We start from the raw sequence: 11,546 nt of genomic DNA, 5'->3' as shown, positions 1-11,546 counted from the left end.
GGCTGCGAGGGACCCAAGGGACCTGGTCTGTGCTGCCTGGCTGCAAGAAACCCCCATCTGCGCTCCCCGGCTGCAAGGGACCCTCGTCTGCACTCGCTGGCTGCAGGGGACCCAAGGGACCCCCCGTCTGCGCTCCCCGGCTGCAAGGGATTGAAGGGACCCGGCTCTGCGTTCCCCAGCTGCAGGAGACCCTGGCTGCGCTCCCTGGCTGCAAGGGACCCCCAGGCACGCTCCCCGGCTGCAAGGGACCCAAGGGACCCCCAGGCACGCTCCCCGGCTGCAAGGGACCCCAGTCTGCGTTCCCCGGCTGCAAGGACCCCCGGGACCCCAAGGTGCGCCCGTTGGCTGCGAGGGACCCCAGCCCCACCGCCCCGGGCCGCGCTCGCCGGCCCGGCACAGCTCTCGCCCTCCTCTCGAGCCCGCCCTGCTGCAGGCAGGGCCCCCCCTGAGCCCCCCGGCACCATGCGGGCCAGGGGGGCCGAGGCGCGGCGCGGGGGCCCGCGGCGTGCGGCTGCCCAGCAGGGCCGCGGCCCCCGGGGCCCGGCGGGCGTGAGGAGCGCGTGCACGGGGGTCCTGGCGCGCTGAGGCGGGCCGGAGCGCGATGGAGCCGGAGGAGGGCTGGAGCCCCCGCAGGGGCAATCCCTTCTGGACGGCCGTCTTCGACTACGAGGCCGCGGCCGAGGAGGAGCTGACGCTGCGGCGGGGGGACGTGGTGGAGGTGCTCTCCAAGGACTCCACCGTGTCCGGCGACGAGGGCTGGTGGACGGGGAAGGTCCAGGGCAAGGTGGGGGTCTTCCCCAGCAACTACGTGAGCAGCGAGCCGGCCGCCGCGGGGCCGCTGGAGGTCTCCTTCGAGGAGCTGCTGCTGGACGAGATCATCGGCGTGGGCGGCTTCGGCAAGGTCTACAAGGGGCTGTGGCGCGGCGAGGAGGTGGCGGTGAAGGCCGCCCGGCAGGACCCCGACGAGGACATCAGCGTGACGGCGGAGAGCGTGCGGCAGGAGGCCCGGCTCTTCAGCATGCTGCGGCACCCCAACATCATCGCCCTGAAGGCCGTGTGCCTCAGCCCCCCCAACCTCTGCCTGGTGATGGAGTTCGCCCGGGGCGGCGCGCTCAACCGGGCCCTGGCGGGGCGCAAGGTGCCCCCCCACGTGCTGGTCAACTGGGCCGTGCAGATCGCCCGCGGCATGAACTACCTGCACAACGAGGCCGTGGTGCCCATCATCCACCGAGACCTGAAATCCATCAACAGTGAGTGCCCGGGGGGGGCCCCCAGCCCCGCAGGACCCCCCACCGCTGCCGTACCCCTGTGCTGCCCGGGGGGCACCCCCAGTTTGCATCCCCAGGCTGCTATCAGTGCTGCCCCGCTGCAGCCCCCAGGTCCCCCATGCAGGGGGGCCAGCGGTACCGGCCACTCCAGGTCACGTGTCTGGGGGACACTGGGGGGCTAGGACGCCTGGGTCCCCTCCCCACCTTGGTGAGGGGTGCAGGGGCTGGGATGCACCTCCCAACCCCACTGGGTCCCCCCCACTTACCCCTGGACTTGCGGGGTCCCTCGAGCCGTGCCAGGCCTCTGGGCACCGCGGCTGCACCCGGGAACGGCTGAGCCGAGGAAGCTCCTCGGGGGGGGGGGGTGGGGGGGGGAAAATCCTTCCCCCGCCTTGCCCGGTGTGCCTGGGGGCACGGGAGGCTCTGCAGGAGCCGGGGCTCAGCGACGGCTCCTGGCTGCCTTTGGCCCCAGGGGCTCTGCCCTCCCGTCCCCTGCTCTCCCCGTGTCCCCGGGTGCCCCTGGCCCCCCTGTGCCCACCCACCAGGCCCCGCTCCCCTCTCGCCCAGTCCTGATCCTGGAGAAGATCGAGAACGACGACCTGGCCCACTGCACCCTGAAGATCACGGACTTCGGGCTGGCCCGCGAGTGGCACAGGACGACGAAGATGAGCGCGGCCGGGACCTACGCCTGGATGGCCCCCGAGGTCATTAAGCTGTCCCTCTTCTCCAAGAGCAGCGATGTCTGGAGGTACCGGGGGCCGCGTGCGGGGCGATGCACCGGGGATGCTGCGGGGACCTGGCTGGGCGCAGCGGGACCCCAGCAGCACGGAGCCACCCCGCCCCGAGCCTGCCGGCCTGTGCCGCAGCTTCGGGGTGCTGCTGTGGGAGCTGCTGACCGGCGAGGTGCCCTACCGGGAGATCGACGCCCTGGCCGTGGCCTACGGCGTGGCCATGAACAAGCTGACGCTGCCCATCCCCTCCACGTGCCCCGAGCCCTTCGCCCACCTCCTGGAGGGTGAGTGGGGACACGAGGGCTTGCACGGGGGCCAGGGACCATGCACGGGGCCAGGGTCGCTGCACGGGGGCCAGGGTCGCAGCACGGGGGCCAAGGACCATGCACGGGGGCCAGGGACCACGCAAGGGGGCCAGGGACCATGCACAGGGGCCGGGGTCCCTGCATGTGGGCGAGGGCCCATGCATGAGGGTCAGGGCCTGCACACAAGGGCCGGGGTCCCTGCACGGGGCCAGGGTTCCCATGCGGTGGCGGGGGGGGGGGCCCTGCTGACGCTCCCGCCGTTGCAGAGTGCTGGGACCCCGACCCGCACGCCCGCCCGGCCTTCGGCAGCATCCTGGGGCGCCTGCTGGCCATCGAGCAGTCGGCGATGCTGGCCATGCCCCTGGAGTCTTTCCACTCGCTGCAGCAGGACTGGAAGCTGGAGATCCAGAGCATGTTCAGCGACCTGCGCACCAAGGAGAAGGTCGGCAGGGCCCCGGCTACACCCCGACCCCGGTCCCCGGGGCTCGGCCCTCCCCGTCCCGGGCCCCCCCCCCATTGCATGGCGACCCCGGCCCGCAGGAGCTGCGGAGCCGCGAGGAAGAGCTGCTGCGGGCGGCCCAGGAGCAGCGGACGCAGGAGGAGGTGCTGCGCCGGCGGGAGCAGGAGCTGGCGGCCCGGGAGATCGACATCGTCGAGCGGGAGCTGCACCTCATCATGCACCAGATGCACCAGGAGAAGCCCGGCGTCAAGAAGAGGAAGGGCCACTTCAAGCGCAGCCGCCTCAAGCTGCGGGACGGCAACCGCATCAGCCTGCCCTCGGGTACCCCGGCTCCCCCCGGGCCCCCCCAGCTGCCCCGAGCCACCCCCAAGCCCCCAGCCTGCCCGCGGGGACCCTAAAATCCTGCTGCACCCCAAAATCTCCCTGTGCGGTACCTGCAGGCTGGGTCTGGCCCCAGCCAGGCTGGAGCATCCCTGGTGCAGCCGGGGGGCTGGGGGAGGGGGCAATGCCCAGGGGGCTCCGCGGCCCCCCCTGACCCACCGCGGCCTCCCCCCAGGCTTCGAGCACAAGATCACGGTGCAGGCGTCGCCCACGCTGGAGAGGCGGAAGGGGCTGGGGGCCGACGGCACCAGCCCCCCCGGCAGCCCCAGCATCATCCCCCGCCTCAGGGCCATCTGCCGTGAGTAACCCCCTGTCCCTCCCCGAGCAGCCCCCCAAATCCCAGACCCCCCCCCGATCCCCACGCTGCCCTCGGGTACCCTGAACCCCCCACGACCCCAAGTCCAGACCAGCACCGCAAACCCCAGGGAGCCCCCAAACCCCAGGAAGACCCCCCCCCAAGCCCCAGGCACCTCCCAAATTCCAGGGAGCCCCCAAATCCCAGACACCTTCCCCAAACCCGGCTGGTCTGCAAGCCCCAGGCAGCCCCCCCCCCAGCCCCCAGCCCCAGCAGCGCTGGCCCCACGCGCTCCCCGGGGCAGCCCCAAGCCCCCCCGGGGGGTGCAGCCGAGCCCAGCGGGGCCCCCGCTCCCTTCGCCCCCGGGTGGGGGTGGCGGGACCCCCACGGCCGCCGCGCTGCGCCCGCAGTGACGCCCCTGGACGGGAGCCGGACGTGGGGCCGCAGCGGGCCGCCGCGGGCCGAGGCACTGGTGGGCAGCAAGAAGAAGGGCCGGACGTGGGGGCCCAGCTCCACGCTGCACAAGGAGCGGCTCGGCGGCGAGGAGAGGTGAGCGGGGCCCGCGGGGCCCACGGGGTGCCGGCCGCCCCGGGTGACCCCCCGCGCCCCCCCCCCCCCCCCCGCAGGCTCAAGGCCCTGGGCGAGGGCTGCAAGCAGTGGTCGTCCAGCGCCCCGAACCTGGGCAAGTCGCCGCGGCACGTGCCCATGGCGGTGGGCTTCGCCAGCCTCACCGAAATGGGTGAGCGGGGCCCGGGGGGGCAGCGGGGAGCGCGGCGGCACGGGGGGGCGGGGGGCAGCGAGGGGCTGCGTGGCCCCGGCCCCGGGGAGGGTCTGGCTGCAGGGCGGTACCTGCAAGGTGCAAGGACACAAGGGAGGGGGGTGCTGTGCTGTGTGTGTGGGGGGTGCACCCATGGGTGCTCGGTCTGCGGGGGTGTCCCTCCCTGCAGGGGTGGGGGGGTGCTGTGCCGTAGCGGGGGGGCATCACCCAAGGGGGCGGTTGTTGCAGGGTGCATGGATGGGGGATGCTGTGCAATGGGGGGGGGCTGCACCATGGAAGGGGGCTGCACCCATGGGGAGATGACAAGGGGGGGGGGACCATCCCTGCAGGGCGCAGAGGTGGGGGACACTGTGCAATGGGGGGGGCACCCTCAGCACGAGGGTGGTGTCCAGGGTGGGGGCCCAGGCTCCGCAGTGCAGGTGCCGAGGGACATCGTGCAATTGGGGGGGGGTTGCATGCACAGGGGGTGTCGGAGGGGGTGTCCGGTCCCCGCAGGGTGCAGGGGGGCCCCCGGGGGGGGGGTGTCCGCGCCCCCCCCCGACGGCCGCTGCCCCCGCAGAGGAGTACGCCGAGGCGGAGGAGCCCGGCGCGCCGCCCTCGCCCCCCGGCAGCCCCCGGCCCGCGGCGGGGGGGGCGGCGGCGGCGGCGGGGGGGGCCCGGCCGGGGGCGGCGGCGGCGGCGGGGGGGCGGCGGGGCCGCAGCGGGGCGGCGCTGCTGGGCTGCGCCTCGGTGCTGGCGGCGGTGGCGCTGGGCGCGGGGCTGCCCGGGGCCCCCCCCGCCGCGCCCCCCCCGGCCGCGCCCCCCCCGGCCGAGCCGCCGCCCGCCCCGGCCGAGCCCCGCCCGCCGCCGCCGCCGGAGCCCGCGGCCGCCCCGCGCCGCCCGCGCCAGTCGCTGACGCCCACGCGAGTCGCCGCCGCCCGCCGCGGGCACCGCCGCACCCCCTCGGACGGGGCCCTGCCCCACGGCCACGGTGAGCGCCGCCCCGGGGGGGCCCGAGCAGCCCCCCAGCGGCCCGGCCCGGCCCCGCTCTGCCCCACCGCGACCCCCAACTACCCGCGCTCTGCCCCACCGCGACCTCCAACTACCCGCGCTCTGCCCCACTGCGACCCCCCCGCTCTGCCCCATTGCAGCCCCCAACTACCCCCGCTCTGCCCCACTGCAACCCCCCCATGCTCTGCCCCATCGCGACCTCCAACTACCCCCGCTCTGCCCCACCGCGACCCCCCACTACCCCCGCTCGGCCCCATTGCAGCCCCCAACTACCCCCGCTCTGCCCCACTGCAACCCCCCCATGCTCTGCCCCATCGCGACCCCCAACTACCCGCGCTCTGCCCCATTGCAGCCCCCAACTACCCCCGCTCTGCCCCACTGCGACCCCCAACTACCCCCGCTCTGCCCCATTGCAGCCCCAACTACCCCTGCCCTGCCCCACTGCAACCCCCCCCACACGCTCGGCCCCACTGCAACCCCCCACAGCCCCCCCACGCTCTGCCCCACTGCATCTCCCACGCTCTGCCCCCCCGCAACCCCCCGCCCCCCCCCGCCGCCTGCCGTCGGGGGGGCCCAGGCGCCGCGCGGGGCTGAGGCCGCCGCTGCCGCCCGCAGGTGCCCGGGAGGCGCCGGAGCCGCCGCTGCCGCCGCCGCCGTCGCGCCGCCGCGGCCCGGAGCCGTCGCCGCCGCCGGAGGCGCCGCCCGCGGAGCGGCCGCGCTCGCTGCCCTTCGCCCCGCGCCCGCGGCCCGCGCCCGCCCGGCCCCGGCCCGACCCCTGGGCGCTGGTGTCGGCGCGGGGGGCGCGGGCCGCGGCGCCGCCGACGCTGCTGGACCTGGACGCGGAGGGGCAGAGCCGCGACAGCACCGTGCCGCTCTGCGGGCGCCCCGCGGCCGCCCGCGACGGGGCCCCCGGCGCCGGGCCCGGCCCCGACGGCGCCCACAGCCACGGCTCCAGCACCGACGGCTCCCACGGCGACGGCACCGGCTCCAGCACCGACATCTCCCACTGACCGCGGCCCGGGGCCGCCGCGCCGACGGCTCCCGGGGACCCGCTGCCGGCACCGGCAGCCCCGCGGCACCGGCTTCGGCACCGGCCGCAGCACCCTGGTCTCCGCCGAGCCGGTACCGGCACCGACAAGCCGCCCCGAGCGGCAGCGACCGGTCCCCCGGCACCGGCACCGATGGGTCCCCTGGCACCGGCACCGGCGGGTCCCGCTGATCCGGCTGCGGCACCGAGCGTCCCGCTGGCCCCGGCACCGATGGATCCCGCTGATCCGGCTGCGGTACCGACGGGTCTCCCGCGACACCGGCACCAGGAGCGCGTCTGGCCAGGAGGTGCCAGTGCGGCAGGATTTTTGGGGGGGGGGGGCGCTTGGGGGAGACCCCCAGGCATGTGTAAATCTGTTGTGATGTTTGTATAAAAAAAAAAGAAAAGAAAAAAACCCCCCAAACCTTGCTGTGAGCCGGCGCAGATCCCACGGACCCAGGCGTCCGCCCCCCTCCCCCAGCAGGGGAGCGTGGGGTGGGGGTGGGGGTCTCACCATGGCCATGAGGAGCCCCCCCGGTAAGGGGCTCCCACAGCCAGGGGGGGCAGGGAGGGGGACACCAGGCCCCGGACACCTGGGCTCTTCCCCCGGCCCAAGCGAGGGTCCCTGGTGCCTGCAGTTTGCACCCCCCTGCTGCACCCCCAAGTCCCAGGGACCCCCCAGGGCAGAGACCCCCTGTGCCCCCCACCTGCCCCTAAATCCAGGCCCTCTGCACCCCCCCAGCATCCCCCACTCTGGCTGCCCCCCACGGCATTCCCCCACCAGGTGCATCCCCCCGCCCCTGGGTGCCCCTGTGCCCCCCTCACCCCTGGCTGCACCCCCCAGGCCCCCTCGGGGCCCTTTCCAGCCCCCCCAGCCCCCCCGCACCAAGGAACGGGCCAGGCAGGAGGAAACCGATAACTTTATATAGTGTCCGCGGCTCGGGGAGGGGGCGAAACGGGGCCGGGGCAGGAATCAGCACCAGCGACGGGGGCCCCCGGCAGCGCCCCCCCAGCACCCGCCGGGCCGCAGCCACCCAGGGGGGCACGCGGGGGGCCGAGGGGGGGCCCGGCCAGGCAGGGCGGGATGCGGCCCCCCCGGGCGCTAGGCGATGAGGTCCTTGTAGCCGTCGCGCTCCCGCTGCCCCGCGCGGGTGATTTTCATCTCCGTCAGCTGGATGTAGCGCAGCACGTTGGTGTCTGCGGAGAGCAGAGGCCCCGGGTCCCATCCGGCTCCGCCGGTCCGGCACCCCCAGAAGCCCCCCAGCACCCCTAGGTGCCCCCCAGCATCCCCAAATGCCCCCCAGCACCCACAGCCCAGCACCCCTAGATACCCCCCCAGCACCCCCAGCCCCTGGCTCAGCCCCCCTAGGTGCCCCCAGCACCCCTGGCTCAGCATCCCCCACTCCAGCACATTGGTTCCCAGGGCCAGCAGAGCGCCGGGGTCCCATCCTGCACCCCCGGTGCAGCCCCCCCCCCGGTGCACCCCCCCCCCGGGGTGCCCAGCCCCAGGGCTCACCGGCGGGCTGGCGGCTGCGGGCCTCGCGCAGGTAGAGCAGGGCGCTCTCGTAGTCGCCCAGGTGGTAGAAGGCGACGCCGGCCCGGTACGTGGCCTTGAAGTTGCTCCGCTGCCGCTCCAGCACCTTGAGGCAGTACTCGCGCACCCGCTCGTAGTTCACCAGCTCCGACTGCAGCAGGCAGGCTGCGGGGGGGCTCAGCGGCGCCGGCCCCACGCCCTGTGCCCCACGCTGTGCCCCGTGCCGCACCGCTGGACCCACACGCTGCGCCCCGTGCTCTGTGCCCCCTGCGCTGCATCCCCTCCGCACCACGCGCGCTGCACCGCTGCAGCCTCCATGCCCTGCGCCGCACTGCCAGCACCCACCACACCCTGCAGCCATTGCATCTGGTGCCATGAGCCGCCCTGCGCCCCACGCTGCACCCCCTGCACATGGCACAGCACGCGCTCCACCCTCAGCCGCATCTGCTGCGCCCCGCATCGCATCCCCTGCGCCCCACGCTGCATCTGCTGCACCCCGCGTGTGGCACGGCGCATGCTGCGCCCTGCCTGGCACCCCATACGGGCAGCCCTGCATGCACTGCACCCCGTGCTGCATCCTCTGCGCCCTGTGCATGCGGCACTGCACCCCTCACTGCATGCTCTACATCCCAAACAGGCAGCCCCTGCGTGCGCTGCCCCCCCACACTGCATCCCGTACACGTGGCACTGCATCCCCTGCAGCCTGTACGCGCAGCCCTGCATGCACTGCCCCTGCCCCCACACTGCATCCCGTACACGTGGCACTGCATCCCCTGCAGCCTGTACGCGCAGCCCTGCATGCACTGCCCCCGCCCCCGCACTGCATCCCGTACACAAGGCACTGCATCTCCTGCAGGGCAGCCCTGCATGCACTGCACCCCACCCTGCATGCACTGCCCCCGCACTGCATCCCGTACACATGGCACTGCATCCCCTGCATCCTGCACACGCAGCCCTGCATGCACTGCACCCCACCCTGCATGCACTGCCCCCCCGCACTGCATCCTGTACACGTGTCACTGCATCCCCTGCATCCCATAGGCGCAGCCCTGCATGCACTGCCCCCCGCACTGCATCCCGTACACATGGCACTGCATCCCCTGCATCCTGCACACGCAGCCCTGCAGGCACTGCACCCCACCCCGTGCACCCACCCTCCACCCCTGCCAGCCCCGGGCACGGCAGGGGGCCCAACACCGCTTACCCCCCATCCCCGGGGGCCCTCCCCACCCCCGGGGGGCCCAGGTGTCCGGGCGGGGGTGCCGGGGCCCCCGCTCACCGGTGAGGCTGTCGTAGCACTCCACCTCGGTGCTCTCCACCAGGTCCCGCTGGCGGGCGGAGAGGGGGGCGCTGCCGGGGGGGGCGCCGGGGGGGCCCCGCAGCCCCTTGAGCTGCAGCAGGGCCCGGTGGTACTTGCCGATGGCCTCGCGGAACTTCTTCTCCCGGTAGCAGCGGGCGGCCTCGGCCTTGAAGGCCACGGCCGCCTGGATCTGCCGCTCCAGCGCCGGCTCCCCGCCGGCCCCCGGCTGCTGCATGGCCCCGCCGCCGCTCAGCGCCCCGCCATGCCGCCCGGCCCGGGGGGGCCCCGGCTCCGCCACCGGCTCCGCCGCCGGCTCCGGCCCCGCGCGCCGCCGCAGCGCCGGGGACCGCTCCCCCCGGTGCATTGTGGGAATATCCCGCCGCACCGCTGCAGAGGGCGCGGGCGGCCGGCGCGGCCCCCCAGGGCAGTGGGTTCTGCCCAGCCTGGGAGCGGGGCTCTGCTAGGGTGGTGCAGAGCGGGGCACCCCATCCTGGGCCCCCATGGTGCCCCCCACCCAGGGGCACCCCCTGTCTGTGGGGCTTGGGGGTAACGTGTGCGGGGGGGGATGTTGCAATGCAAAAGGGGGGGTGAATCCAGCCCCCCACCAGGGCACCCCGCAGCCCGGGAGAGGCACCGGGACGGGCCCCACCTTGCACAGCGCTTTTGGGGCTAAAAGACTCTTTATTGGACAAAAGCATGCCGTGCACCCCCCTCCCGCCCCCTCCCCGTCAGGGCGCGGCGGCGCGGGCCAGGTAGGCCGAGCGGGCGATGGCCGGGCGGGCGCTGGCGCCCAGCCGGCGCGGCCGGGCGAACTTGCGGAAGACGGCGCGGGGGCTGGCGGTGCCGGCGCGGAGGGCGGCGCGGGCCAGGGCCGGGTGCACGGCGCTCACCTCCTCCTCCCTGCAAGGAGAGCGGCCGTCAGCGGGGCCCCGGCCGCGCCGCCCGGCCCCAGCCCCCTCCTACCTGTACAGGGCCGGGGGGGCCGGCGGGGCGCCCCGCGGCCCCTCTTCCTCCTGCAGCACCCGCTGCGCCAGGCACAGGGCGGCGGCGGCCAGCAGCGCCGGCTCGAAGCCCACGCACTCGGCCTCCAGCAGCGACAGCTCCAAGAAGTAGGCGGCCAGCTGGGACACCTGGGGACGGAGGGCGGCCGTGGGCACCCGCCTGCGCCCCGTCCCCCCGGCGCGGGGCCCCGGCGTCCGGCACGCCCGCGCTCACCTCGGGGCCGCAGCGGCCCAGGGCGGCCAGGAGCCGGAGCAGCAGCAGCGGGCTGGTGTAGTGCAGCTTGAAGCGCAGGTGCCCCAGCAGCTTCCGCTCCATGCGCAGCAGCTCCCGGCGGCTGAAGGCGCCCGCCGTCAGGAAGCAGAGCTCGGCCGGCTGCGGGCGACAGGCCGCCGTGGGTGCCGCGTCCCCCCCCGCGCCTCCGCGGGACCCGGGCGTCCGGGCGGGTACCTGGGGCAGCGCGCTCTCCTCCACCTTGCAGGCGACGAAGAGGCAGGCGAGGCCGAGGAGCTGCAGCGTGGCCACGCGCACCCGCGCCACGGCCATGTAGGCGTTCATCAGGTGCACGGCCAGGTAGAGCGTCTCGTCCGCCAGGCCCAGGTACTCCTGGGGGGGGACGGGGCGCTCAGGGGGCCCAGGAGTCCTGGGGCCGCCCCGCGCCCCGCGGGCAGGTACCTACGTGCACCTGGACCAGCCAGTCCACCACCAGCGCCCGCATCTCGGCCGTCACCGTGCGCAGCACGTCCCAGCTCCGGAAGACGTGGCTGGACTGTCTCTGCTGGGCAGGAGAGACGAGACGGGCCAGGCTCCCGGGGGCCGGGCAGGGGGCCCTGGCGTCCTGCTGCGGCCCCCGGCCTCGCTGCGGGCAGGGGGACGGGGATGGGGCCGTGCCCCCGCTCACCATGGCGAGGGCAAAGATGTCCCCGGCGTAGTCGTGCTCCGGGGCCATGCCCACGCTCACCAGCGCCCGCGCCAGCTCCTCCGCCTGCGCAGCCGGCATCTCCCGCAGGGCCCCCGGCCCTGGGGCAGGTGTGGGGGTCAGGCAGGGCTGGGACCCCCATGCAGGGGGCCCTGGTGTCCGGGACCCCCCCCCCGGGGCCCCCCACCCACACGCACCTCTCGGGGGCCCGGGGCTCTCCGCAGCCTCCCCGGGCTCCAGCGTTGCCTCCGGTTCCAGCCCGGGCTGGGACGCCCCGAGCCGGTGCCCCCTGCCCTCCCCGCTGCCCCCGCGCCCAGCAGTGACCACAGCCATGGCCCAGGACGCCTGGGCCCCCCGGGACCGCAGCCGGGGAGCTTCACAGCTCGCAGCAGGGGATGGGTTTCCCCAGCATGGCCCAAACTGCCCAGAGCAGGGCAGGAAGCAACACCCCCTTCGCCCCTCCCCACAAGGTTAATTAAAGCCTCATTAGTGGGGGCAGCTGGGACCAGCACAGCCCATCAGCCCCGAGCAGCCAGGCCCCACCATGATCAGGGGCAGA

At 75.1% G+C, this 11,546-nt stretch overlaps 3 protein-coding genes across 3 annotated transcripts; 1 reads left to right on the top strand and 2 right to left on the bottom strand.

Moving 5' to 3' along the window:
* The first annotated feature begins 553 nt into the window (after window positions 1-553).
* Window positions 554-6,218, top strand: MAP3K10 (mitogen-activated protein kinase kinase kinase 10). The gene is made up of 10 exons (XM_064502965.1): window positions 554-1,250; window positions 1,836-2,016; window positions 2,135-2,283; window positions 2,571-2,746; window positions 2,845-3,085; window positions 3,321-3,443; window positions 3,851-3,989; window positions 4,067-4,179; window positions 4,778-5,188; window positions 5,824-6,218. The coding sequence occupies exons 1-10, from the start codon at window positions 602-604 to the stop codon at window positions 6,216-6,218; spliced, it is 2,577 nt and encodes an 858-aa protein (XP_064359035.1). The 5' UTR covers window positions 554-601.
* Window positions 6,219-7,145: 927 nt separating this feature from the next.
* Window positions 7,146-9,328, bottom strand: TTC9B (tetratricopeptide repeat domain 9B). Its single transcript, XM_026120063.2, has 3 exons — window positions 9,049-9,328; window positions 7,752-7,934; window positions 7,146-7,432 (listed from the first exon to the last, which is right to left on the bottom strand). The coding sequence occupies exons 1-3, from the start codon at window positions 9,302-9,304 to the stop codon at window positions 7,338-7,340; spliced, it is 534 nt and encodes a 177-aa protein (XP_025975848.1). The 5' UTR covers window positions 9,305-9,328; the 3' UTR covers window positions 7,146-7,337.
* A 469-nt stretch (window positions 9,329-9,797) lies between these two features.
* On the bottom strand, window positions 9,798-11,080 carry CCNP (cyclin P). Its single transcript, XM_064502964.1, has 4 exons — window positions 10,748-11,080; window positions 10,285-10,674; window positions 10,039-10,199; window positions 9,798-9,969 (listed from the first exon to the last, which is right to left on the bottom strand). The coding sequence occupies exons 1-4, from the start codon at window positions 11,066-11,068 to the stop codon at window positions 9,798-9,800; spliced, it is 1,044 nt and encodes a 347-aa protein (XP_064359034.1). The 5' UTR covers window positions 11,069-11,080.
* Between the last annotated feature and the right edge of the window lie 466 nt (window positions 11,081-11,546).

Source organism: Dromaius novaehollandiae, chromosome 34 (assembly GCF_036370855.1).
Source record: "Dromaius novaehollandiae isolate bDroNov1 chromosome 34, bDroNov1.hap1, whole genome shotgun sequence".
Taxonomy (NCBI): Eukaryota; Metazoa; Chordata; class Aves; order Casuariiformes; family Dromaiidae; genus Dromaius; species Dromaius novaehollandiae.
The sequence above is the reverse complement of the archived record's forward strand: the minus strand, read 5'-3'. Positions and strand labels throughout refer to the sequence as shown.

Excerpts from the sequence above, each read along its gene's own strand:
- TTC9B (XM_026120063.2), bottom strand. The coding sequence starts at position 9,304 with ATGCAGCAGCCGGGGGCCGGCGGGGAGCCGGCGCTGGAGCGGCAGATC. Across the intron at positions 7,935-9,048 it reads GTGCTACGACAGCCTCACCG|CCTGCCTGCTGCAGTCGGAG; the intron begins GTGAGCGGGGGC and ends GCCCCCCCGCAG. Across the intron at positions 7,433-7,751 it reads CCGCAGCCGCCAGCCCGCCG|ACACCAACGTGCTGCGCTAC; the intron begins GTGAGCCCTGGG and ends TGCTCTCCGCAG.
- CCNP (XM_064502964.1), bottom strand. The coding sequence starts at position 11,068 with ATGCCGGCTGCGCAGGCGGAGGAGCTGGCGCGGGCGCTGGTGAGCGTG. Across the intron at positions 10,200-10,284 it reads TGGGCCGCTGCGGCCCCGAG|GTGTCCCAGCTGGCCGCCTA; the intron begins GTGAGCGCGGGC and ends CTCCGTCCCCAG. Across the intron at positions 9,970-10,038 it reads CCGCCGGCCCCCCCGGCCCT|GGAGGAGGAGGTGAGCGCCG; the intron begins GTACAGGTAGGA and ends CTCTCCTTGCAG.
- MAP3K10 (XM_064502965.1), top strand. The coding sequence starts at position 602 with ATGGAGCCGGAGGAGGGCTGGAGCCCCCGCAGGGGCAATCCCTTCTGG. Across the intron at positions 3,444-3,850 it reads CCGCCTCAGGGCCATCTGCC|TGACGCCCCTGGACGGGAGC; the intron begins GTGAGTAACCCC and ends CTGCGCCCGCAG. Across the intron at positions 4,180-4,777 it reads CGCCAGCCTCACCGAAATGG|AGGAGTACGCCGAGGCGGAG; the intron begins GTGAGCGGGGCC and ends CTGCCCCCGCAG.